This window comes from Juglans microcarpa x Juglans regia, chromosome 8D, assembly GCF_004785595.1.
Source record: "Juglans microcarpa x Juglans regia isolate MS1-56 chromosome 8D, Jm3101_v1.0, whole genome shotgun sequence".
In the NCBI taxonomy this organism is placed as follows: Eukaryota; Viridiplantae; Streptophyta; class Magnoliopsida; order Fagales; family Juglandaceae; genus Juglans; species Juglans microcarpa x Juglans regia.
This window is the reverse complement of record NC_054608.1, coordinates 24806052-24831640: the sequence shown is the minus strand read 5'-3', so window position 1 is coordinate 24831640 and position 25589 is coordinate 24806052. Positions and strand designations below refer to the sequence as shown.

Genomic DNA, 25589 nt, shown 5'->3' with positions numbered 1-25589 from the left:
ATTTTGCTCACCAAAGCACTTTCTCAAATTCTTTACCTGTCGTCCTATAGCTAAATTGATGCATATTATCTGATTAACTAATATGCTGATTTCAACCATTTTAGATGGACGAAAGCTTAAAGTTCGTACAGGAGAGCTGATATGTTGATTTCAACTAATATGCTCATCTTAACATTCAAACGTAGCCTTAAAGTTCATATGGGAGAGCTAATTAGTGGATATCTGGCCTGAATGCTTGTTTTACGCAAAAGGACTTTAGTTCAAAACCGTGCGTAAATGGGTGCAAGTTGGCTTATGAAACATACTTGTAATATATGTTTGTGCTTGTAGAGAAATAAGAAGCCGACCTGGTCCTGATTGTGAATCTCTGCATATATACTATATGCGCAGTCTTACAAAGTTTACAAGTCTAGGTGCACTTTTATGCTAAGTTTTGAGCCTAGCGTCCAATAGATCGAATAAAAAGTGATATATATAGGCGCAATATCCAGAAAGGTTACTATAAGAGACATTACGATAAATATGCGTTATGCATATCAATCCATGAGAACAGTGCCGCCCTTAAATGTGGAGTAATAATGTTGATTAGATAAGATGAAGCCAAGAAAAATACATCCCAGTTCCTAAACTACCACTAATATCATGAATCTCAATCATAATTCTAAAATGCTGAGAAAGCATCAATTCTAGGTTGTCACACTACTATTAAACCTGTTCTAAACAAGGTGTACAATACCAAAATAATACTAATAACACATATAATATATAATTATTTTGAAAATATGTCCAACAAGTATAGCTCCTGAAAATTATTTAGGAGATTAAATTGGAAGGGAACAACCCAAGTGAAAGAGCTTGGACTAGGAGTGCATTGGTTGTTTCCTTACTCCAACGACTGCAGTAACTAACATTCGGATAAAATCCATTGATTCAATAATTTAGTTATGTTTTAAATTTCATATAAGAAGCTGTTTCAGTCCTACTGATGTGATGCTCTCAAACTCTTGCTTGGGATGGAATGGAGAGTTGAAGTGTCAGGATATGCAATATATGGTTACATATTCCCGTTCATGACAATTAATATGTAATGCCATTTTAGTGTACAACTAGCAGTATGTAATAATTACAGCGGAATAAGGGTGACTTATAAAAATTTTATGCTAGAATGAACTAAATATCCCAATAGATGAATTAACCAACAATAGATATTGTCTTACTTAAGAGGTCCACATAGTAATGCATGTTTAGACAAAAAGTGGGAGATAGAATCTCCTTAATACAGACATTGCATCAAAGTTCATAGTCAAATCAATTCTCTCATCCTCTCTATGGTGTATAGAGCCATTGCTATAAACACTAATCCAGCCTCCACTCAGGATTGTGCTCATCCTCAACCATGGTTCATCATGTTCGTCGTATGCTGATCCTGACACAACTTCTACCATTCCAGAAGAAATGATAGTGGGACTACTACAGTGAGATTTTTTGAAATCTCAGTAAGTTAAACAACCAACTTGCATAGAGATAAGATATGCATGATTATGATAAACATGAGACGCATGCAGAAAAATCTGTATTTGTCTCCCGTGCATCCAGATTCCTCAACATCTTTCATAAAAACTTTAATGCACATTGTCTTTTAGAGAACATTTTTTACTTCATCTTTTCAAAAACTTAACATTTCATAGTTATGAAATCCATCATGAATATAACATATGGTATCGTCACAACTCCCTTATATGCACCGTGAGTACCTGTCGGTGATCGTAGTACAACTCATGTTGAAACTACGTCTTTATCTGCAGATATTGTAACCCAATGCATTGGTATCGTAACATTTTATTATAACATATCATCATTATAACATATCATCATAACGTATGAACCTATCATCATTAGATGCCATATTCCACTTTGCTCCGGCATTCTTTAAAAAGAATACATTCGAAATCCGTTGACGATTCTTTGTCAACTTAGGGGTTACGACTCTATTTTTACTCACTCTAGAGTGTACAGATGAGTTCCATTAGGATGATTCTCCATCATAGCTTTTGGGGTCGTGACCAAAATTTATTTTCATGCCATGTTTGAAAAATGCAGTTCATGACATATGCATATGTAGTAAACTTCATGTGAAAAATGACATTTATATGCAATATGCTAAAGTGGTGAGAATTTCATATGTCATGTAAGCAAGTAATCAAATCCTCAATGATGTATCATATGATGTTTCATGCTCAAATAACATTTAATAATAAATGTGGCGTTTATACAATAATCATAAATAAATTCTCTAATAGTAAGTTCTTTCCGGGTACTTAGTAATTTGGTGCGGCTGTAATAAGAGTTTTTCTAAGTTGGAAATTGTAAAGTTAAGGAAGATCTTCATAATCAAAAGGGTTCATACAATGATATTTATAAAATTGCTCCTACATTTCTCGAAATTGCCACTTAGGCCCAAAACATTCATTATTTGCATTTTAGACCCAAATTTTACCAAATTTCACAAACCTTATATTTTCCATGTTCTAAATCTATATATGATCTTAGAATTGCAAGAATCCATCAACTACTATACAAAAATCTATCCAACCCGTGACATGCATTTTGTGGGCCTTTCTGTGATTTCAAGCACATAACCTCTTTGGATGCATGTGTGATCAAGTTTTATCAAGTAGAAAACGTTAAATCTGATCTTGGAAACATGTTTGTAACTTAGGTTCAAGTCACACGAGTTTACCCCAACACTTATACATTGGTTAACACCAAATCATCATAAAACCTTCAAACTGAGTGCATGCATGATGTTTCTAGCTTCTCTTTGTCAATGTGGGTTTTAAAGCCTAAATAAATCATGCATTCTAGCTCTCATCTTGATAACAAAGCATTTCTAGATGCTTATGACTCATACTTTCCAAACTTAGCCAAGATTTTACAAAATAAACTTGAAACAAGTGGAAACTGAAACATGTTGGATGATCAACACAAGATATAGATTTATAAACCTATGATGACATGCTATTTTCCTCAAATTTAAACCTTCAATAAATATTTCAAGATATTAGTAAAACATATAAGATCATAACAAGACATGTCATGGCTAAAATTTCATCCCAAAACAATTTATTCAATCAAAACTCCAAATCTGAACTGAAATGCATCTCTTCAAGTTAAACCTCATATAACTCAATCAAATCTTCATTCTCACGGCATAATTCAAAGCCTAACAAAAAGGTAGGGTAGGATTACTCACCAAACCGTGGCTTTTGATGCTCCAACAAATCAACTCACTCTAAGAACTCACTCTCAACCACTAGGTTTCACCCTTCTCTCACACTAGGAGTATTTTGCTCCTAGGAACACAGAGAATGCAACCTGTGTAGATTAGGGGAGTTTTAACATCAAATCCCAAATGGCAACCTTAATTTCAATGGCAAAGATGAAATAAAGTCATGAATATCATGTTTCATTGAAGTTTGAAGAGTGTAGTTCTATGATAAAGTCACTATACCACAACATAAATTGGTATCAACATGGTGCAACAATATATCTCAAATAACAAGTCAATATTTCTTTAAGCAGAGGTCATAGAAGTAGTGGATATGTGAAGGAATATGTTTATCGAACTTCAGGCACCAAATTCATGGGGGCAATGTCAAAAAAAGGAAATAGATGCAAGCTATCTTTGTTTGTGTCCACACTTGCCCTGGGCCTTTTTACTCATAAGTTAACGTGAATGACATATCTTTCATATTGTTCATACCTATCTTGCTTGATGGACAAAGAGATACACTCATCACTGAAAACTGTGTAACTGAAGTGTTGAACTAGTTTCAATTGACACTATTAATTATATATTTCCAAATATTTCTAGATTAAATTGAAATATTGATATATTTCCAAAGCTCTTACTTGATCAAGAAAAGACAGGTTTATACATTCTTGAAAATGTAAAAATAAATGAGTGGTAAAATCATTGAGCTAACAAATGAATGGCAAATACCAAATCAAGTAAGTCTTAAAGACCAGAGACAACAAACGAAAATCTCACCTGAAATTCCACTTGGGCTATCATTTAATTCAATCCATTTTTCTTCTTTTATGTGCTCTGCTTTCATGCTTGTATACAACATTGGCTCCCATACTTATATAATACCATACCGAGAAAGGTTCCAGAAGAGAATCACTTGGAGTGGGAGGAATACGAAGTTGAACCCTCAAGTTGTCCAAAACCTTTGACTCAAATGATTCTAAATCAGAGTACCACATCCATACTTCGTATTGGTCAAAGGCTTTGATACAACTCGATGGACTATCGATACAGCATACACAATTTGAGCTGTTAATAGTTACCTCAGCTTCCAATAAAAATTCCTCGTTACTAAGATCTTCATCAAAAAATGTAACGACATATATTACAATCCCGCTGATATCTTCCAAATAGAGTGGCCCCTCAATATTTATTACCCAATCTTCATTTCCTTTGATCAATTGGACATCATCATCCCCTCTCTGAGCAATTTGATTTTCTAAAAATTCTTTATGATGCTGGAACCACTCTGGAATCTCATTTTCCGGTAACACAGTGGCATTATAATGTCCCTGTTAAAACAATATCATCATCATCATTTATTTTAAAGTCATGCATCCTATATAGAATAGAGAGAGAGAGGATAAGACACATACATACCTTCCACAGTAATGCATTTGGCACTTTATAATTCCAAATCCTCTCATGCAATTTGTCGCAGCCATCCAAGCTAAGATAATATAGAGATCTATTGTGGCTTCCATTGAATTCCAATATTCTTGATAGTTCTGGAAATCTTTCTAATGACTCGCATCCAGAAGCAAATACAGATTTTATATTTGGTGGAAGTTCTAAGATTTCTTCAAGTTTCTTGCAATATCTCAAGTCGAGCTTATCAAGTGGAACAAATCCTTTTATACCCGTGGGAAGGCTAACAATTTGACTTCCCGATAGATTTAAATAAGGCAAAATGGCTTTGAAATTGGAAAAAAACTCAGTAAAAAAACTTGATATTGGAAAGAAATCTGATTCTGATTGCAAACAATTCATCCAATTCAACACTTGTGATTCCTCCAATATTTTCTGGAGTTGTTCTTCACTCAATGTTATCTCGTCTTCCATTGTCGGAGACTCAATAGCTAGAATGGATTGTGGATCATCCACCATCTTCTTTAGCAGATTTGCACAACCACTAATCTGAAGCTCTCTTAAATGTTGCAACAGAGGAATGATGCCAATTGGGAGACGCTTAAGGTTTTTGCAGTTACCTAAATATAAATACTTAAGTCCAGTGAGGTTTCTAATGGACAAAGGTAGTTCTTCCACTGCACTGCGATCTAGATCTAAATATTTTAAAGATTCCATTTCACACAGAATTTCAGGAAAGCAACGAAGGCTTGAGCAATATCGAAGATCAAGGAACAATAAAGATCTCAACTTGAGGCTTCTTGGAAAAATTCTGAGGTTAGAGCAATCGAAAAACGACAAATAAGATAGATTCTCTAGGGATCCAACAGAATCATGCACCTCAACTAGACTTGTACACCTATGACAACGTAAATCCTTCAAATTTGGGACGCTTGAAAAATCTGGAATTGTTATTAAGACATTGCAATCATAGAAATGCATAATTGTCATATCCTGTTAAAAAAGAAAAAAACAAATGGAAAGGAGTTTAGCACATACATAGATTATAGAAAAAAAGTTATTGAAGATGATAATTGCAGGCGCCTTAGATTTGATAAAGCTTAACTCCTTGACGAAACTACCACGCATTTTAAAGATAATAAATTTATTTTTGTGAAAATTGTACGTACCTTAAAATTGATGGAGGGCTTGATGAAGCTTAACTCCTTGATCAAGCTACTATGCATTTTAAAGATAATGAGTTTTTTTCCATCGAAATCGGGTGGCAAAGATTCTAGCGGATATCCAAACCAATCAAGTACTCTTAACTCTTTGGAGAGATAATTAGGTCCACTTGAGAAACTTGCATTACGATTGACAAACACTCTAAGTCTTTTCATCTGTGAAAATGCTTTAGGATTCAAAGTTATCTTGTCCTCGCCTTCGGGCATATCAATTATCATACCTACAACTTTGTTCGTGCCCTGGTATGTAAGTGAATGCACAAAATTGTTAGCAAAATTACTGCATAAAGTTAAGCATCAATTTTCTCATTACTGAATTATTAGGATATTAGAAACGATAAATGATACTTTTATTGACTAATCTTAATTAAACAAAATGATCTATTATATATAACTACAAATTCATTTTGATTTACAGAATATATATATATATATGTTTACATATTTCATTTATATATATGTATATTAGTTTATAAGGCCAGAATTTTCTGTTGGATTTCACTTTTAAAAACGGAAATAAATCTAAATTAAACTCAAGTTTTTTTTACTCTTACCATGCTTTCTTCCAACACTTCACGGATATCCTTGTGAAACCAAAGTCTACTACGTTCACCAGGTTCAAGGGGTGATTCTAGTCGAACAATTTCTCGACCCATATCTTGTAGCAAGTTATGCATCCAAACATATTCACCCTCAATATTAATAAGACACTTTTTTATAAGCTTATCAATACCATAATCAGGAAAAAAATCACAACTTTCAAATATTTTCTTGATCTCAGCCAAAGATTCTCCGTTAAAGAAAAAGGCAATATCAAGGAACATTTCCTTCTCCTTATCTTCCAAACCATCATAACTTATTTGAAGTACACGCTGAATATCTTTGTGGGGAATGCTTTTATACTTATCCAATGCTCTTTCCCAATGGGGTATGCTTTGGCCTTTTAGATCAGATCCAAGCACTGTTAAAGCTAGTGGAAGACCTTGAGCATATTTTATTACTCGTTTAGAGAGTTCCATATACTCATCAAGTGGTTCTTTTTTCTTGAAAGCATGCAAGCTAAAGAGCCGAAGAGCTTTGTTGTCATCCCAGTGCTTCAACTCGTATTTTGAATCATCATCTTCAAATAAATTTAGTACTTGTCGATCTCTTGTTGTTACGATGATTATACTTCCTAAACCAAACCAAGAGCGATCTCCAGCTAATTTTTTTAGTTGGTCCAACTCATCCACATCATCAAGAACTAGTAGAACCTTTTTAGAGTGAAGTCTTTCCCGAATCATATTGACTCCTCTGTCAGCATCATTAATATTTATTTTTTCCCCTAAGATCTCGGAAAGAAGTATTTCTTGCAGCTTATCCAGACCTTCTCTTTTTGATCTTTCTTTAATATTACTCAAGAAAGAACGTCCTTTAAATTGATCTGATATCCTGTTATAAATATCTTTTGAAAAAGTTGTCTTTCCAATTCCACCAGTTCCAAAAATCCCCACCATGCGTCTGATATCATTCTTTTCAACACTTAAATGCTGAAATATGTCTGGCTCTATTTCAATTGGATATTCAGCAACGTATAGACGTGTTTGGTTTTTTATTCTTGAGTTGACCCAATCAACGATGTTTTTGATAACTTCTGACTCATCATCCCTATCAATAAAAAAGAGAACAAAGTTTTAAAGAGTCAGACTTTTTTCACAGGTACATGACATGTGTGAAATTATATCTTGTTTCTGCTTTTTTTTTTTTTTTTTAATTTCTCTGCGACAAAGTGACAGCATTAGATCATTACTATGTGAAAGGGTAGCCTTTCTCCGTCCTTAATCTGAGTGTTTCAATATCAGATTGTGCATTCGTCAAAGGGTAGACTTACTTTTCATTCTTTTGTATGTATTAATAAAATTTTTAACTTTTTTTTGTATGCAGACTTAGATCAGACTTATAATCATTTAAGAGTATGTGTGAGTCTTTAAATATATGTAGAAACAAAATGAAACTAAAAACCAGTACTACTTCTAATTTAAAGCCCTTTTTTTAGTCATCAGTACTCCAAATCTTATTCTTTCTATAGCTATAACACAAATAATAAACAATTCCCACCCTTTTTTTTTAATTACCTAATTTTTCTAACAATCCGATCATTGATCAGTTATTTGATGGACGAAATTCCATATATATTCCTCTATTCCTTTGCTTTTGCTAGAAAGAAAATATATGTATTTTTATTTATCTCATGTTCTTCGATTTCTCCAATAAACTGTATGTGATCAAACTAACTTGGTAGTGGTAATATATATTAAATCCCCTAATATCTCAATAGCATCATACATATATATATTTATATATATATATATATATATATGCTCACACATACACATGCAAAGAACATCTATATAGGCAAAGCTTACCGGCCGATCGCTGTATATTCAAACCCGGACAATTTGACTACTTCTTCTAAAGCTTCCTTCCAAGACTCCAGTTGCTTTATGTCTGCATCCTTGATTTTCTTTCCAAGTTTAGTGAATGCTTCCCCAAAGCTTCCTTTTTGCTCTCGTATGTCTGATGGTTTTATCTCATAGAATACGGGTACAACAATTTGATTGAATAATTTTTTGCACTCAAGAATCTTCAATAGCTCGTCTAAACACCATTTGGATTCTGCATAATTTTCAGAAAATACAATGATCGCAATCCTTGACTCTTCAATGGCTTTAAAAAGTTCAGACGAAATTTGCTCTCCTCTCTTAAGGTCGACATTATCCTTGTAAGTTTTGATTCCATTTTGAAGTAAAGCTTGGTATAGATGAGAAATAAACTTTCTGCGAACATCTTTACCTCTAAAGCTCAAGAATACATCATAATTCCGTAGAATGATGGATGAAGGAGATGATGATGAAGAAGCTCCTAATTGAAAGGCCATGCGGAAGGAGATGATGAAGAAAGAAGAGGAAGAAGCTCTTAATCGAAAGGCAGACCAAGCGGAAGGAGATGATTATGAAGAGGCCAGGAGGAAGGAGGTCCAATTATAGATCAATAGGCATAGCAAATAAATAATTATAGAGAAGTGGGTAGGCAACAAAGTCGACCACGCTAGTTGACTTACCAATAAAAATAAAATAAATTTAGATGTTAAATTATTTGTAATAATACGCCAGTGTCACATAAAATACCAAATTGTGGCTCTATTTTTAGGAATATATATATACCTCACCCATCTATCATTTTACATATTTGTACATATATAAATTGATTTTTATAAAGAATAAAGTTAACTCAATTTCAGCCTATTATCACTACAAGAGAATTGGTTTTTTGGAGCCAATCATTTCGACCCAAAAAATCTCATTTCTTGAAACGAAAAAATTTCATTTTTAAGTTATCTCAAGAATTCTTTCTCAAAATGTTTTTTTCTGACTAAATTTGATTTTCGCTCCAAAAAAAAAAAAATTTATAGACGAAATTGGGTTGAGCCAATCGTAGGTGTTCGAAAGGACTTTATTTGGAGATAAAAGATTTTTGTTCCAAAAAACTGTTCGAATAGAAAGAAATCAGTTTGAAACACGAAACCGTTCGAACTATATAGAAATTTGGTGTCTTCTGCTATAGATGTCTATCTGACTCAATTGGGTTGTTGTGGCTTGGAATGAAATATGAGAATTGATTGGCTGAAGCCACAAAAGCCAAATTATGATTTAATTCATGTTTTGTTTCTTAAACTGAAAATTTCAATGCCTCTTTCGCCTCCGGATGATTAAGTATCAAACGAATTTAAGTATCAAACGAATTTAAGTATCAAACGAATTTTGAAGTCTAGTTTGGTAGGCTGTAAAGTAACATTAAAAACAAACAAAGAAATATATAATTAGCCCTTCATCTAGTTTTTGTTGTTGTCGGATTCCTTTGTTGATCAGGTCACATGGTAAGGGTCCACAACGCCGGCCTCTCATTCCAAGTAATATCTTCAGCCGTGTAGGTCCATCACTTCTATTAAACATACAATTGACGATGACTTTTCCACCAGTGTAACATAAAAAACAGGGCACTAATGCACTATCACCCCAACAAATCACTCCATCTCTCTTAAAAAAAAAAAAAATGTTAATGCAGACAACGGTAACTTTACAAATATGAAAAACTCCATTACGGCAATCAAACAGCAATCAATATCAAATTTTTAAATGTATTTATACTTTCCTTTTAGGTTGTTTACAGCTTGCAAACCATTATAAATAATACTCTTATATAATCATGATTAAATAATAGAATATACTGTTTAATATTTTATTATTTATTTTTTACTACTATTTATTATTATTTAATATTCTATAATTACCTTTTCATTACTATTCACAGAATATCTAAAATCACCTCACTACCCAAACATATATGAGGCTGGTGTTGGATGATGAATTTAGAAAACAACACAAAATACAGAGATATTACGAAAAATATGTATTATGTATGCATACTCACGATGGTTTATGAATATTATGAATATTCAGTAATTTAAGATGAGTTAAATATTATGAATACTCAGCTGATTAATTATCGATGAATACTCAAATATGTATCATGAATACTTAGCTCCTTGTAAGGCCATGGAAGAAGTCGTCTTCTAATGTTCACGAGAGAAGTGGGGATATACTATTGATAGTCATGGTTGTTCAGAAACCGCATATGTGGGTCGTCCGAGTCCCCACATTAGCTCCCCTGTCACCCCTCCTTTACATAAACATGCAGTACTCTTTCATGCACCTGCCTTGTAAATATTTGGAACCTCTGATCTCTGATTTATGCGAAAGTACTAGTCCAGTTCCCGAGAATAATATAAGATGTTTCATTAATTAAATATAATATATTTATTTTTATAATATTCACTATTTTTAAAACTTATGACCGGGTCGAAGGCGATGGGAAAGTCAATGATGCATGCCATGAAGGTATGGTCGTCTTCTACTAATTCAAACAAAAGGACAAAGAAATTAATAATGAATTTATCTACCGACTTCCAACGTAAAACAAACGACTCTAATGCTAATTAATTCATTTCCTTATGAAAGCACATATACTGCCCAAAGAGCTGTTTTCACATGACCAGGAAATCAATATATAGAGAATAATCCATAAACATGACTCTAGCCAAAGTCCACATGGGAAATATAAAGAATAATTTTGTCATGTGAAAGGAAAACTCTACTCCCACCGAGGAGAGTCACGACTCTAACCACTCGCATCATAAAAGATAAAAAAAAGGTTATTTCCGACTTGAGGAAATCAATAAAGAAGAATTCAAATTCTACAAACCACGTATGTGGACAGTGTGTTAGACCCCCACGTTGAGTTACTTCTAGAGATGCTGCACATGCCCTAGTCTTGGTGGGGACATGCACCTTGGCTAGCCCACAAGCATGCCTTGGCTCGTGGGGTGACACGCACGGGGCGCCTAGCATGCATGCATGCCTTAGCCCGCGCGATGACACTCACGAGGTGCCCAGCATGCGGGCTGGCAAGACTAGTGACTGCCTACCCATGCGCGCAGCCTTACGCCGCGCGCCCATGTGGGCGGCATTGCGCACAACAGCGTGCCGCGCGCCCATGCTAGTTCCAGTGTGCAGGCCCATGCGCACGCTAATGGGCAGCGTGGCCCTGCGTATGCCCATGTGCGGCAAGGCCATGTGCGCCCCCATGCAGCTCACGGCCAGCCTAGCCAGCGCGCGCCCTCCCATGCCCACCATCCTACCGCACGCCAACGAGGTTAGTGGCATGCCATCCAGCGCACGACCCCAGCCCGTGCCTTGCAGAGCAGGCTAGTGGCATGCCCACCAGGCATGCCATCCAGCGCATGACTCCAACTCGTACCTTGCAGAGCAGGCCAGTGGCATGCCCACCAGGCATGCCATCCAACTGCATGGCACCTAGGCCACCAACCTGGGCCATGCAGAGTGCACACACATGGCTCACCATCAGCAAGCCATGCCGCACCACCTAGCTATGGACCAGCCCGAAGACCAACATGCAACCACTTAGCCCACCATGGGCCCATGCATGCCACGGCCAAGAGTGGTCCATGCCACTATCTTATTTCTTTTTATTTATTTAATTATTATTTATTTTCAAGGGACCTATTGGGGGGTTTTCAATTTGTAACTCTTACAAATAGGATCTTTAGTCCTTTCTTTTACATTTTTTTGGAAAATTCCTATAGGAAAGACTATTTTTTGAGAGATCACAAACCGGTGCCATAGCACTTGGGCTTTTTGGGTGAAATCCGTGGATTCCAAAGAGAGAATCACACTTTGCAATTCTTTGAATAAGTGTGATTCATTTATCTTGTTATTGCAACTTGATTTAATTCATGAATCCAAGTTGTGTTAATCAATATATCATGTTTATTCAATTCTTGTGCAATTCGTGAATCAAGTGTTGAATAGCTTTGTTTGTTCTTTTGTTCATTCAAGTTCATAAGTATTTTTACTTTTGTTCTTGAGTGTTCTTCATATTGTTCTTGGTGTTCTTCATAATTTTGCTCTTCCAATCCATCCAATTCATAAAAATCGACCAACCTAGTGTTTGTCAACTTTCCATATTTGATTTGCCTCATCAAACCCTAGCCTACCCGAAACACACTTTCCCCCTTGGTGCAAAATCCTATTCGGCCACTACTTGCCATAATTGGACTTGACCTAGCCGCCCACTCCACTTGCCAAACTAGTGTTCCTATAATTTAGGAACCCTAGTTGACCCAAACACTTCACCATAGTCGGTCAAGTCCTTTCCAAATTGAGTTCCTAGATTTTAGGAACACCTTCCTAAAATCACTCTCTAGCCTTGTTTGGCCAACCCTAGCCGACCACACCTTTGCCCTAATTCCAAAACCCTAAACACAAACCCTAGCTGTCCATCATCACTCTCCTAAACCCTAAACCTAAAACCAAAGTGGCGCCAACCCTAATCCCTTCCATTGCCGTGCACCACTTTCCACCAAAATAGCCATACACTTTCCCAACCATTCCCACCATTCCATACACCCATTCTAGCCTAAACACTTAACCTCACCATACCTAAATGGTCATCTTGGCCACCATTGATCAAGAATCAAGCAAGAGAGGAACAGAGGTTCGGTCATCACAAGGTCACCATTGGCGTGGAGTTCATAGTGTTTAGGGACTTGACCGAGGTTCCTAACACAGTGGCAGCGCTCCCCTGTCCCACCTTTACATAAACAATATTCTTGCATGCACCTGACTTGCAAATATTTGGATTTTTTTTTTCATTTAAATATAAAGAATAATGCTAATGCACTGCAAGAAAAATGAATATTTGTGACTATTTTTTTTTACAGCGAAAAGACTATTTACGACGAAAACAGACTCATTTTAACTAAAAATAATCATTTCGCTGAAAATACCTGGTCCCAAATAAACAGTTTTTCTTGTAATGAAATATCCCTAATTTATAAGACTATAAAAATAAACCAGAGAATCGGCCTAGACTGACTAGTTCGGTCCAAGACCCGTTCCTTCATTTTAAAAACCAGTCAAAATCAGTCTGCTTCCGATTTTACGTTTTCCGGCACCGGACTGAATGGTTCATATGTATATGTATATATATTTTTAATTAATTTTTAATATTATATATAATTTTTATAAAATATATAATTATATATGAAATAATGTTATATTATAATCTATAACATAAAGTTTAAATATTAAATATCAACATTTATTTGATCATATGTTTTAAATATAAAGAATATATGTATTATTACATTTTATGGCTTAATAAATTCTTAACATATTCATTTTGAGAAATACATTAGTAATACAAATACTAAAACTGGAAAACCGAACCGGACCGGAACCAATAAAACCGGAAGTACCGGTTTAAGAGGATAATTGGTGCGATATCGATTCTAGAAAATGCAAAACCGGTGTATACGAGTTCAGTCCCAAAATTTGTCCAAAACCAGACTAAACCGGATCAGTTACGCCCCTACTAATTTATACCATTCACTTTTTCTCCTTAACTTATTAAAAAAATTAAAAATACAAACATAAAATGATGAGAGAATATAAGATTTTAGTCTTCCTCTTTTTGGATTTTCTTGGGTAATTTTATTTTGAATATATATTTTTAAATTTTTTTAATAAACCACGTGGCACAAAAGATTCTACATCAGTGTACCTGGCCCACCCATACATGATACCTCACTCCCCTTTTGATCCAAAAATCATGAACCAATTCAACCTTATTTTCTTCATTTCTAATAACCGGTAAAAGGTAGTTGATGTAACGCCCCGTCCTCGAGGGTCCGGAGAGTTAACTCATATAACTTGATAATCAACTCTAACAAGACTAGAGTACTTCCAAATTCAAGAATATATATTTCCCAAACTTCAAATCAAACGTAAATACTTCAATTAAATAAACCATATAAACTCATTTATCCAATTTTCAATCTAACAACCCAAATAAAATCAACTCTTCTTCATGTCTCAAATAACAAACTAGAAATAATGTAACATTAACATAAGTCTCCATAAACCGTCTAAATCCACTGAAGCAAACTTAAGAAAATATAAACAACTTCTAACATCAACACTAATACTACGGGATACCCAACAACCATTCACTGCTAATCTTCTCCATAAACTCTAATACTGATCCTCAGCTGAACCATCAATGTCATCTGAAATATTATGAAGATTAAAGGGGTGAGTTATCAACAACTTAGCAAGCAGAGAGCATATACTAGCATGTAAACATGAGCATTTATAACATTTGATAAGCAGAACAAAACATTTACTTTTGGAATGCAGAAACAAAACTTTGTACAAAAACATTAGAGCGAAACTTCCAGAAAATAAACTTATTCCCAAAAAAAAAAAAATCCGTTGGCATTTCCAAATTGAAACATTATAATTAAATCATCTCTTAGTATCACATCGGAATAATACCATGTTTAACCTCTGTGGTAGGGTTATAAACCACCATTATAACCGTGGCTAGGCCATATTCCATGTTTCACCCCCGTGGTAGCGTTATAAACCACCATTATACCCGTGGCTGGGCCATATTCCATGTTTTACCCCTTTAGTAGGGTTATAAACCACCATTATACCCGTGACTGGGCCATATTCCATGTTTCACCCTCGTGATAAGGTTATAAACCACCATTATACCCGTGGCTGGGCCGTATACCATGTTTCACCGCCGTGGTAGGGTTATAAACCATCATTATACCCGTGGCTGGGCCTTAATAGAAACAGAACAGATATCATCGGAATCCGATTACAATCATATACAGAATCAGAACTTCATGCTAAGTTTTTCAGATGACTCATCATATCAAAACAAAATACTTAATTGCTTTAGATCATTTCACGTGTTCGAAATAAACGGACACCAAAACATCTACATTTATTGAAAGAAAAAACTTTTAGACTTTCATATTCGCTCTTTTTGCATAGTTCAGAAACATAATGCACAAAACTAGCTCATGTCTACACCAGTCATGACAGAAAATACTTTCTCTTATAGAATTTATGCATATGCAGAATAAACATCTGAGGTCGTTTTTAGATTTCTTTTCAAAAATAAACATGAATATTTTCAAAGTCAACCTCATTTCATTTCTTTTATGCAAAACTAGTATATGAATCCCGCTTACTTGACTTCTTCGTATTATCAACACCTTGAGTCGGAACTCTAGTAGTAACACCACCTAAACAAAAACATATATCCAACATTTAATAACCAATCTAGTAGGCTACTATTTATTGATAAATAAATCAAAACAGTCCCTTCACAACTCAATGACTATCATAACAATTAAACCCGAATAGCTCTTTCCTCAAACCATTCGAATTTAAAATCCAAAACAACCACCTTTTATCAACACCAAATCAACCAAAATTATTTCCAAAACCAACGACAACAACCCCAAAGATTATAACATACCCAACCAAACTTCACCTCCAACCTTCAAATAAAGTTTTCAGTGTCCGCATCAATATTTTATTCACTCAACAATTTAAGACTTGCATAAAAATTCAAAACAACTAGCTCAAAACACCCATCAATTTACACTAAATAGTCTCAAATAATAGTCCAAAACATTCTCACAAATCCATCCAAAACCATACTCCTCAACATCAAGAATTCCATCATACTCAACCACCATCAAATCAGTAACTCTATTACAATTTCATAGTCCAAACCTAACATTCAAAACCACCAAAAGCTTCGGGGAACTTATCCCAAAAGAAATCACAAAACTTTAAACCACTTCGAATGAGCCGTTGCAATTCACTGCAATCCACGCCCCAAAAAGAAATATGAAAAACTCCATTTCGGCAATCAAACAGCGATCAATATCAAATTTTTAAATGTATTTATACTTTCCTTTTAGGTTGTTTACAGCTTGCAAACCATTATAAATAATACTCTTATATAATCATGATTAAATAATAGAATATACTGTTCAATATTTTATTATTTATTTTTTACTACTATTTATTATTATTTAATATTCTATAATTACCTTTTCATTACTATTCACAGAATATTTAAAATCATCTCACTACCCAAACATATATGAGGCTGGTGTTGGATGATGAATTTAGAAAACAACACAAAATACAGAGATATTACGAAAAATATGTATTATGTATGCATATCGATGAATACTCACGATGGTTTATGAATATTATGAATATTCAGTAATTTAAGATGAGTTAAATATTATGAATACTCAGCTGATTAATTATCGATGAATACTCAAATATGTATCATGAATACTCAGCTCCTTGTAAGGCCATGGAAGAAGTCGTCTTCTAATGTTCACGAGAGAAGTGGGTTGAGAAGTGGGTTGAGAAGTGGGGATATACTATTGATAGTCATGGTTGTTCAGAAACCGCATATGTGGGTCGTCCGAGTCCCCACATTAGCTCCCCTGTCCCTCCTTTACATAAACATACAGTACTCTTTCATGCACCTGCCTTGTAAATATTTGGAACCTCTAAACTCTGATTTATGCGAAAGTACTAGTCCAATTCCCGATAATAATATAAGATGTTTCATTAATTAAATATAATATATTTATTTTTATAATATTCACTATTTTTAAAACTTATGACCGGGTCGAAGGCGATGGGAAAGTCAATGACGCATGCCATGAAGGTATGGTCGTCTTCTACTAATTCAAACAAAAGGACAAAGAAATTAATAATGAATTTATCTACCGACTTCCAACGTAACACAAACGACTCTAATGCTAATTAATTCATTTCCTTATGAAAGCACATATACTGCCCAAAGAGCTGTTTTCACATGACCAGGAAATCAATATATAGAGAATAATCCATAAACATGACTCTAGCCAAAGTCCACATGGAAAATATAAAGAATAATTTTGTCATGTGAAAGGAAAACTCTACTCCCACCGAGGAGAGTCACGACTCTAACCACTCGCATCCTAAAAGATAAAAAAAAGGTTATTTCCGACTTGAGGAAATCAATAAAGAAGAATCCAAATTCTACAAACCACGTATGTGGACAGTGTGTTAGACCCCCACGTCGAGTTACTTCTAGAGATGCTGCACATGTCCTAGTCTTAGTGGGGACATGCACCTTGGCTAGCCCACAAGCATGCCTTGGCTCGTGGGGTGACACGCACGGGGCGCCCAGCATGCATGCATGCCTTGGCCCGTGCGATGACACTCACGAGGTGCTCAGCATGCGGGCTGGCAAGACTAGTGAGTGCCTACCCATGTGCGCAGCCTTACGCCGCGCGCCCATGCTCGTTCCAGTGTGCAGGCCCATGCGCACGCTAATGGGCAGCGTGGCCCTGCGTACGCCCATGTGCCGCAAGGCCATGTGCGCCCCTATGCACCTCACGGCCAGCCTAGTCAGCGCGCGCACGCCCATGCCCACCATCCTACCGCACGCCAACGAGGTTAGTGGCATGCCTCACGGCATGCCATCCAGTGCACGGCCCCAGCCCGTGCCTTGCGGAGCAGGCTAGTGGCATGCCCACCAGGCATGCCATCCAGCGCACGACTCCAACTCGTGCCTTGCAGAGCAGGCCAGTGGCATGCCCACCAGGCATGCCATCCAACGCATGGCTCCAGCCCATGCCATGCAGCCAGCGCCTAGGCCACCAACCTGGGCCATGCAGAGTGCACACACATGGCTCACCATCAGCAAGCCATGCCGCACCACCTAGCTATGGACCAGCCCGAAGACCAACATGCAACCACTTAGCCCACCATGGGCCCATGCATGCCACGACCAAGAGTGGTCCATGCTACTATCTTATTTCTTTTTATTTATTATTTATTTCCAATGGACCTATTGGGGGTTTTCAATTTGTAACTCTTACAAATAGGACCTTTAGTCCTTTCTTTTACATTTTTTTAGAAAATTCCTATAGGAAAGAGTATTGTTTGAGAGATCACAAACCGATTCCATAGCACTTGGGCTTTTTGGGTGAAATCCGTAGATTTCAAAGAGAGAATCACACTTTGCAATTCTTTGAATAAGTGTGATTCATTTATCTTGTTCTTGCAACGTGATTTAATTCATGAATCCAAGTTGTGTTAATCAATATATGATGTTTATTCAATTCTTGTGCAATTCGTGAATCAAGTGTTGAATTAGCTTTGTTTGTTCTTTTGTTCATTCAAGTTCATAAGTATTTTTGCTTTTGTTCTTGAGTGTTCTTCATATTGTTCTTGGTGTTCATCACAATTTTGCTCTTCCAATCCATCCAATTCATAAAAATCGACCAACCTAGTGTTTGTCAACTTTCCATATTTGATTTGCCTCATCAAACCCTAGCCTACCCGAAACACACTTTCCCCCTTGGTGCAAAATCCTATTCGGCCACTACTTGCCATAATTGGACTTGACCTAGCCGCCCATTCCACTTGCCAAACTAGTGTTCCTATAATTTAGGAACCCTAGTTGACCCAAACACTTCACCATAGTCGGCCAAGTCCTTTCCAAATTGAGTTCCTAGATTTTAGGAACACCTTCCTAAAATCACTCTCTAGCCTTGTTCGGCCAACCCTAGCCGACCACACCTTTGCCCTAATTCCAAAACCCTAAACACAAACCCTAGCTGTCCATCATCACTCTCCTAAACCCTAAACCTAAAACCAAAGTGGCGCCAACCCTAATCCCTTCCATTGCCGTGCACCACTTTCCACCAAAATAGCCATACACTTTCCCAACCATTCCCACCATTCCATACACCCATTATAGCCTAAACACTTAACCTCACCATACCTAAGTAGTCATCTTGGCCACCATTGATCAAGAATCAAGCAAGAGAGGAACAGAGGTTCGGTCATCACAAGGTCACCATTGGCGTGGAGTTCATAGTGTTTAGGGACTTGACCGAGGTTCCTAACACAGTGGCAGCGCTCCCCTGTCCCACCTTTACATAAACAATATTCTTGCATGCACCTAACTTGCAAATATTTGGATTTTTTTTTTTCATTTAAATATAAAGAATAATGCTAATGCACTCACTGCAAGAAAAATGAATATTTGTGACTATTTTTTTTACGACGAAAAGACTATTTATTACGAAAATAGACTCATTTTAACTAAAAATAATCATTTCGCTAAAAATAACTGGTCCCAAATAAACAGTTTTTCTTGTAATGAAATATCCCTAATTTATAAGACTATAAAAATAAACCAGAGAATCGGCCTAGACTGACTAGTTCGGTCCAAGACCCGTTCCTTCATTTTAAAAACCAGTCAAAATCAGTCCGCTTCCGATTTTACGTTTTCCGGCACCGGATTGAATGGTTCATATGTATATGTATATATATTTTTAATTAATTTTTTATATTATATATAATTTTTATAAAATATATAATTATATATGAAATAATGTTATATTATAATCTATAACATAAAGTTTAAATATTAAATATCAACATTTATTTGATCATATGTTTTAAATATAAAGAATATATATATTATTACATTTTATGGCTTAATAAATTCTTAACATATTCATTTTGAGAAATACATTAGTAATACTAATACTAAAACTGGAAAACCGAACTGGACCGGAACCAATAAAACTGGAAGTACCGGTTTAAGAGGATAATTGGTGCGATATCGATTCTGGAAAATGCAAAACCGGTGTATACGAATTCAGTCCCAAAATTTGTCCAAAACCAGACTAAACCGGATCAGTTACGCCCCTACTAATTTATACCATTCACTTTTTCTCCTTAACTTATTAAAAAAATTAAAAATACAAACATAAAATGATGAGAGAATATAAGATTTTAGTCTTCCTCTTTTTGGATTTTCTTGGGTAATTTTATTTTGAATATATATTTTTAAATTTTTTTAATAAACCACGTGGCACAAAAGATTCTACATCGGTGTACCTGGCCCACCCATACATGATACCTCACTCCCCTTCTTATCCAAAAAGCATGAACCAATTCAACCTTATTTTCTTCAATTTCTAATAACAGGTAAAAGGTAGTTGATGTAACGCCCCGTCCTCGAGGGTCCGGAGAGTTAACTCATATAACCTGATAATCAACTCTAACAAGACTAGAGTACTTCCAAATTCAAGAATATATATTTCCCAAACTTCAAATCAAACGTAAATACTTCAATTAAATAAACCATATAAACTCATTTATCCAATTTTCAATCTAACAACCCAAATAAAATCAACTCTTCTTCATGTCTCAAATAACAAACTAGAAATAATGTAACATTAACATAAGTCTCCATAAACCGTCTAAATCCACTGAAGCAAACTTAAGAAAATATAAACAACTTCTAACATCAACACTAATACTACGGGATACCCAACAACCATTCACTGCTAATCTTCTCCATAAACTCTAATACTGATCCTCAGCTGAACCATCAATGTCATCTGAAATATTATGAAGATTAAAGGGGTGAGTTATCAACAACTCAGCAAGCAGAGAGCATATACTAGTATGTAAATATGAGCATTTATAACATTTGATAAGCAGAACAAAACATTTACTTTCGAAATGCAGAAACAAAACTTTGTACAAAAATATTAGAGCGAAACTTCCAGAAAATAAACTTATTCCCAAAAAAAAAAAAAATCCATTGGCATTTCCAAATTGAAACATTATAATTAAATCATCTCTTACCATCACATCGGAACAATACTATGTTAAACCCCTGTGGTAGGGTTATAAACCACCATTATAACCGTGGCTAGGCCATATTCCATGTTTCACCCCCGTGGTATGGTTATAAACCACCATTATACCTGTGGCTGGGCCATATTCCATATTTTACCCCATTGGTAGGGTTATAAACCACCATTATACCCGTGACTGGGCCATATTCCATGTTTCACCCTCATGATAAGGTTATAAACCACCATTATACCCGTGGCTGGGCCGTATACCATGTTTCACCGCCGTGGTAGGGTTATAAACCACCATTATACCCGTGGCTGGGCCTTAACAGAAACAGAACAGATATCATCGGAATCCGATTACAATCATATACAGAATCAGAACTTCATGCCAAGGTTTTCAGATGACTCATCATATCAAAACAAAATACTTAATTGCTTTAGATCATTTCACGTGTTCGAAATAAATGTCATTTATTCAAAGAAAAAACTTTTAGACTTTCGTATTCGCTCTTTTTGGATAGTTCAGAAACATAATGCACAAAACTAGCTCATGTCTACACCAGTCATGACAGAAAATACTTTCTCTTATAGAATTTATGCATATGCAGAACAAACATCTGAGGTCATTTTTAGATTTCTTTTCAAAAATAAACATGAATATTTTCAAAGTCAACCTCATTTCATTTCTTTTATGCAAAACTAGTATATGAACCCCGCTTACCTGACTTCTTCGTATTATCAACACCTTGAGTCAGAACTCTAGTAGTAACACCACCTAAACAAAAACATATATCCAACATTTAATAACCAATCTAGTAGGCTACTATTTATTGATAAATAAATCAAAACAGTCCCTTCACAACTCAATAACTATCATAACAATTAAACCCGAATAGCTCTCTCCTCAAACCATTCGCATTTAAAATCCAAAACAACCACCTTTTATCAACACCAAATCAACCAAAATTATTTCCAAAACCAACGACAACAACCCCAAAGATTATAACATACCCAAACCAAACTTCACCTCCAACCTTCAAATAAAGTTTTCAGTGTCCGCATCAATATTTTATTCACTCAACAATTTAAGACTTGCATAAAAATTCAAAACAACTAGCTCAAAACACCCATCAATTTACACTAAATAGTCTCAAATAATAGTCCAAAACAGTCTCACAAATCCATCCAAAACCATACTCCTCAACATCAAGAATTCCATCATACTCAACCACCATCAAATCAGTAACTCTATTACAATTTCATAGTCCAAACCTAACATTCAAAACCACCAAAAGCTTCGGGGAACTTATCCCAAAAGAAATCACAAAACTTCAAACTACTTCGAATGAGCCGCTGCAATTCACTGCAATCCACGCCCCAAAAAGAAATTCACAGCAATCTCTAGTTAAAGAGAATGTGACCTGCACAAGGAAGGCTTGAGAAGTTGAGTGTGGGCGACGGCAAGCCAAAGTGGAGTGGTTTGTGTGTGTGAGCAAAATCGAGCAGAACCAAAATAAAGAGAAGCCGCGCGAGCAAAACCAGAAGAACAGGGAAAAGAAAGAAGAAAAACCATAAAAAGAAAGAGAGAAAAGCGGGATTGAAGGAAGAAATTACCAAAATTTGATCAGATGCTGAACGAAATTGTAGTGGAAATACAATTTGAAGTTCCAAAACCTTGAGTTGAGCGCACGGTGAAGAGATGAAGAAGAGGAAAAACAGATGAGAGGAACCGATTGAAAAGTCTGCAGAAGTGAGCGAAACCGATTCTTGAGCGTGGTAAGAGATGAAAATCAACTGCTAGAGTAATGGGTTGGTGCGCACGGTTGAGTAAGATGCGGAAATGCAGAGCAGTGGGGGAGAAAACGCGAAGACGAAGAACAGTGCATCCGGAAAAGGGGAATTAACCAATCATCCAAACGACGCCGCTCGGTCTCGCATCACATGCTTGTGGGCTGGGCTTCGTGCATCCGACTAATTTCAAAGGGGCTGGGCCTAAAGCCCGGTTATTACAGTTGATATATGTAGGATCATCATCTGTTTTCGAAACACAGAGGTTCAAGGACTCTTAACAATGGAATCTGATTTTCCGAAACCAAAGTGGCATCACAATTATGTTCCTGTTAAACCAATATCATCATCAATTTTAAGTCTTGCAAACTATAAACCAAGGCACCCACAAGCTAGAGTGTATGAGAGAGAGAGAATAAGACACATACATATAGGGGTGTAAATTGGTCCAGTCCGGCCGGTCTAATAATTTTTGGTCCATCCTTTTTTTCAGACCGGACCGGACCGAACATCTATAGGAACTAGACCGATAGCTATTGGCCCGATCCAGTTCGGTCGATCCGACCTAATCATTTTATTATTTTTTCATCTTTTTTTTCCAAATAAAATAAAAAAATTATTTAAATTTCTAAATTAAAGTTAAGTGAATTATTAATATGGATTATGTGACTAAATCATTAAAAAAATATTTTACTATAATTATATTTATGATGTTGATAGTTGCTACTTACTAACTTAGACTTTACTCTTTAGTATACGTAATTATTAATAATGTCATACATTTTATATATTATAAATGAATATCAAATAATTTCATTATACATAAATTATTCATGCTTGCTTGCAACTTAAGCATTTAAAAAAATGACCTAATTATTTTAATTAAGGGTAAATAGTAGAATATTTATGAATGTATCATATATTAACTATTTATATATAATGACATAAATTATTACATGATTTATAATTTATTATTAATTGATAATATATATTATTTTATATTTTATATAATGAATGATAATAAATTTGAGTAAAAGGACGAGGAAATTACGGGGCATTAATTTAGGACTGAGAAAATAGGTGGGAAAGTCATTGATGCCATGAAGGTATGGTCGTTTTCTACTAATTCAAACAAAAGGACAATAAATTAATGATGAATTTATATACCAACTTTCAACGTAACACATATGACTCTAATGCTAATTAATATGCTAATGATCATTTCCTTATGAAAGCACATATACTGCCCAAAGAGCTGTTTCCTTATGATTTAATTCATGTTTCTTTTTTAAAACTAAAAATTTCAATGCCCTCTTTCCCCTCCGGATGATTAAGTTGTGAAAAAAAAAATTAATTGAGAAATAATAATTTAAGCTAATTAGGTTGATGAAAAAAATTAATTGAAAAACAATAATTTAAGTATCAAATTAAATTATTACTTAACATATGGCTAGTGAAATTGCAAGATATGAAAGAAAAAATTAAAAATATTATTATTAAAAAAATAATATTATATTATTATTTTGATGAATCTAATAGCTAATCCAATGTAAGATTATAGATAGGAAGGTTTTATATTTATGAAAAACATGTACTTCATCAAATTTGATGAGTAGAATGCTAGTACTTTGAGATGACACATCTTTCAATTTAATAAACTAATTAGTTCTTAATGCAGGAATTTAATCAGATCTAAATTTTCAAATTGTTTTCCAAAGTAGAAACCTTCACATGATATTTGAGTTTGGAGTCTCTGAAAATTCTCACATATTAGCCATTATACTATTTTTGATAAGATGAATATTTCTTTCTTTCTTTCTTTCTTGTACCCTTAATTTACCTGTGAATGGACTGATGTTTTCGTTGATCGATAGAGCACTGCCCTATGGTTTTATGTCTATAGAAAGGTGAGTAAACACATACGTTACTTGTTGCAAGATTTATTACAGATATAGAAAAGCTCAACATCCAAACGGGACCTAGTGGATCAATATGCGGTCTCGATAGTTGTTTTTACGTATAAGGACTTCAGTTTAGATTCATGTAAATGGGTACAAGTTGGCTTGTCAAACATGCTAAGTTTGTGCTTGAAGAAGATATAAACACGTTTAGGTATTGAAAAAGAACTTTCTCAAAAAGACATAAGAAGCCCTTGTTCTGACTGTCTATCATATAGTACTATACAAAGTGTTTAAAGGAGTCTAGGTGCATTTATGTAGAAAACAACACAAAATACAATGACATTACGAGAAATATGCATTATGCATATCAATCCATGAGAATAGCGCTCCCTTTAATGTGGAGTAATAATGTTGATTTCAGAAGAGATGAACCCAAGAAAAATTCATCCCTATTCCCAAACTGCCTCTAATATCATGGATCTCACTCATAATTCTGAAGTATTTTATTTGTGTTTCGATCTATCTAGACTGAAAATGAGATATTAAATAGGTGCTGATGAGCGTTTTTAGCAGATGCTTGTTGTAATAAGAAAATTCTCAGGGCAGCATAACACTTAAATTCATAATCCAAGAAACAAACTAATGGTTATAAGTAAACAAACAAAGTGAAAAGCTTACAAGCTAATTGGTAATAGGAAGATTCCTCACTTTTAGCAAGATTGAAGGCTAACTCCAAATTGCTCACCTGTATAAATAACCACAAAGAGGGACATAAAAAGATAGAGAGATGGATGACAGTGGCAGTAGTGGAGTGGTCTTAAGATTCAGCTCTT

The 25589-nt window shown here is 35.2% G+C and overlaps 2 protein-coding genes and 2 long non-coding RNA genes across 5 annotated transcripts; all 4 read right to left on the bottom strand.

Moving 5' to 3' along the window:
• Positions 1 to 1131: 1131 nt before the first annotated feature.
• LOC121242021 (disease resistance-like protein DSC1) lies at positions 1132 to 5971 on the bottom strand. Of its 2 annotated transcripts, XR_005935878.1 has the most exons (5): positions 5848 to 5971; positions 4691 to 5671; positions 4052 to 4602; positions 3254 to 3375; positions 1132 to 1438 (listed from the first exon to the last, which is right to left on the bottom strand). XR_005935878.1 is itself a non-coding variant. In XM_041139903.1 (4 exons), the coding sequence occupies exons 1-3, from the start codon at positions 5902 to 5904 to the stop codon at positions 4081 to 4083; spliced, it is 1560 nt and encodes a 519-aa protein (XP_040995837.1). In that variant the 5' UTR covers positions 5905 to 5971; the 3' UTR covers positions 1495 to 3375; positions 4052 to 4080. The 2 variants fall into 2 exon arrangements, 1 of the variants encoding a protein (XP_040995837.1); XM_041139903.1 differs by lacking the exon at positions 1132 to 1438 and having other exon boundaries at positions 1495 to 3375.
• Positions 5972 to 6434: 463 nt separating this feature from the next.
• On the bottom strand, positions 6435 to 8818 carry LOC121242336 (disease resistance protein RUN1-like). The gene is made up of 2 exons (XM_041140214.1): positions 8307 to 8818; positions 6435 to 7548 (listed from the first exon to the last, which is right to left on the bottom strand). The coding sequence occupies exons 1-2, from the start codon at positions 8816 to 8818 to the stop codon at positions 6435 to 6437; spliced, it is 1626 nt and encodes a 541-aa protein (XP_040996148.1).
• Positions 8819 to 14370: 5552 nt separating this feature from the next.
• Positions 14371 to 15628, bottom strand: LOC121242020. Its single transcript, XR_005935877.1, has 2 exons — positions 15569 to 15628; positions 14371 to 14587 (listed from the first exon to the last, which is right to left on the bottom strand). It is a non-coding gene; the product is annotated as an uncharacterized LOC121242020 (long non-coding RNA).
• Positions 15629 to 20604: 4976 nt separating this feature from the next.
• On the bottom strand, positions 20605 to 23072 carry LOC121242019. Its single transcript, XR_005935876.1, has 2 exons — positions 21789 to 23072; positions 20605 to 20821 (listed from the first exon to the last, which is right to left on the bottom strand). It is a non-coding gene; the product is annotated as an uncharacterized LOC121242019 (long non-coding RNA).
• Positions 23073 to 25589: the final 2517 nt, after the last annotated feature.